The sequence below is a fragment of the Apis dorsata genome, unplaced genomic scaffold, assembly GCF_000469605.1.
Source record: "Apis dorsata unplaced genomic scaffold, Apis dorsata 1.3 scaffold_256, whole genome shotgun sequence".
Lineage (NCBI taxonomy): Eukaryota > Metazoa > Arthropoda > Insecta > Hymenoptera > Apidae > Apis > Apis dorsata.
Window position 1 is genome coordinate 819100 of NW_006263534.1, and position 1757 is coordinate 820856.

General features: G+C 42.5%; 1 protein-coding gene across 1 annotated transcript in view; it reads right to left on the reverse strand.

Annotated features, from left to right (window-relative positions):
- Nucleotides 1-953: 953 nt before the first annotated feature.
- LOC116185702 (histone-lysine N-methyltransferase PRDM16-like) overlaps nt 954-1757 on the reverse strand; it is a 33123-nt gene continuing 32319 nt past the window's right edge. The window contains exon 9 of the mRNA XM_031510721.1: nt 954-1757. Within this exon, the coding sequence (XP_031366581.1) occupies nt 1407-1757 (351 nt within the window). The 3' untranslated portion in view covers nt 954-1406.

Genomic DNA, 1757 nt, shown 5'->3' on the forward strand with positions numbered 1-1757 from the left:
TGTGAACACGCGATCTTTTTATCAACCATCCACTGAAATAAACGTAACAATTATGCGCCCTTCCCGCAAAGTACTTCTCGTGATCCTTCACGTGCCACGATAAAATCGATAAGATCGCAATCATATTTATAATATATGCATATGTATATATATAATATCTATTTATATATATATATATAATATATATATATTAAAAATCACGGAGAACTTCTTTTTTCTTCCTTTTTACAAACGTTATTATCATCTAATAGAAATTTGTACACAGATTCTCATAAAACGTTACCCTCTCTCTCTCTCTCTCTCACTCTCTCTTCTAATTACACGCTCGTTTCGCTAATTATCCATCCTCGTCGCTTTGGCTTCGCGTCGACCAACGCCAGAATTTACGTTATCCTTTCCTACCTATTCGAGCACGAGGTTTATCCGATTCACACTTTCGATCGACGATTGCAACAATCGATTGCTATTAGCTAACAAAAAAAAAAAAGAAAGAAGGAAAACAAAAAAGAAAAGATAAGAAACATTTGTTGAATAATCATTTCGTGGCTCCGCCTTTAACGGAGGCCTGATCTCGAATATCCATGAATCTCGCTTCACGATTAAATCGTCCTGCGCGAATATATATATATACATATATATACCACTAGGAAAGGGAAATCGAGTTTTAGAAACTCGAATCCGGGTCCTGTCTTCACGTACGAGACAGTTTCACTCGCAAAGTAACTCGCAATATGAATAAATAATACTACGATGATCGACTGATTTTTCAGGTCGATGAGCGGAAATGGGAGAAAAAGTTCGAACGATTATTAATTACGTGCGCGTGTGTAGAATGGAAACGAGCCTGTAGGAACTACACTATTGAACAACTTGCCCGTAACGAACGTGAATACGTGTACGTATGTGTATGTGTATGAGTGTACGTGTACGTGTGTTCTCTTTTTTTTTTTTTTTTTGCTCGTGTGAATGAGAAAGTACAGTGAATTTCGTTCGATCTCGCTTGGATTCTCACTCTTTGCGGTGCGAAAGGAAAAAAAGGGGGAAAAAAAGAAAGAAAAAATAAAGACTTGGAAAATAAGAGGGACTGGAGAATGTCTTATGTGGATCATCGCAAACGCGCTTTTGTTCAGCGTCCTTAATGTCTTTTTTTCTTTTTCATCGTTTCTTCGAAAGGAAGTCCGACTCGATCGATCACTCTTTTTCACTACTACCTCGAAACACGATTTCGAAGGCCTTTTCCTCGATACATATATATATATATATATATGTACGATCATACAACGTAACAGTTACATTCGAGACATCTTCGTAAGATCGTTCGAATAACGGTGCGATTGGAGCAACACTCCATAATCCTCGATAAACGATCCTCATCCTCATCCTCTTCAAGGTATCCGGCCAACGAGCTATGTGGAGATCTCGATCACGGGTTCCGCCGTGTTGTTGTTGAGCAGCTCCTGCTTCTCCCTCAGCTTCAGATCGTACTGGGGCGGCGGGGTTGCCGACTCCTTGGTCTCGGCCGGGGACATGCCATCCGTCTCGTCCAGGGGGGACACGCCTTCCTCGCTGTCCTCGTCCTCGTCGTACTCGGTCTCCATCTTGGACTCGTGCATCTCGTGAAGCCGGCTGGGCAGATAGGCCGGATGGGGTGGCAATCCGTAACCAGCTTCGCCCCCGTAAGTCACTTTGCCCATGAACGACCTGATCTCGTCGAAGTAAGTGTCCTCGCGCTCGTTCTCGTTGCTGCTCCCGGGTGA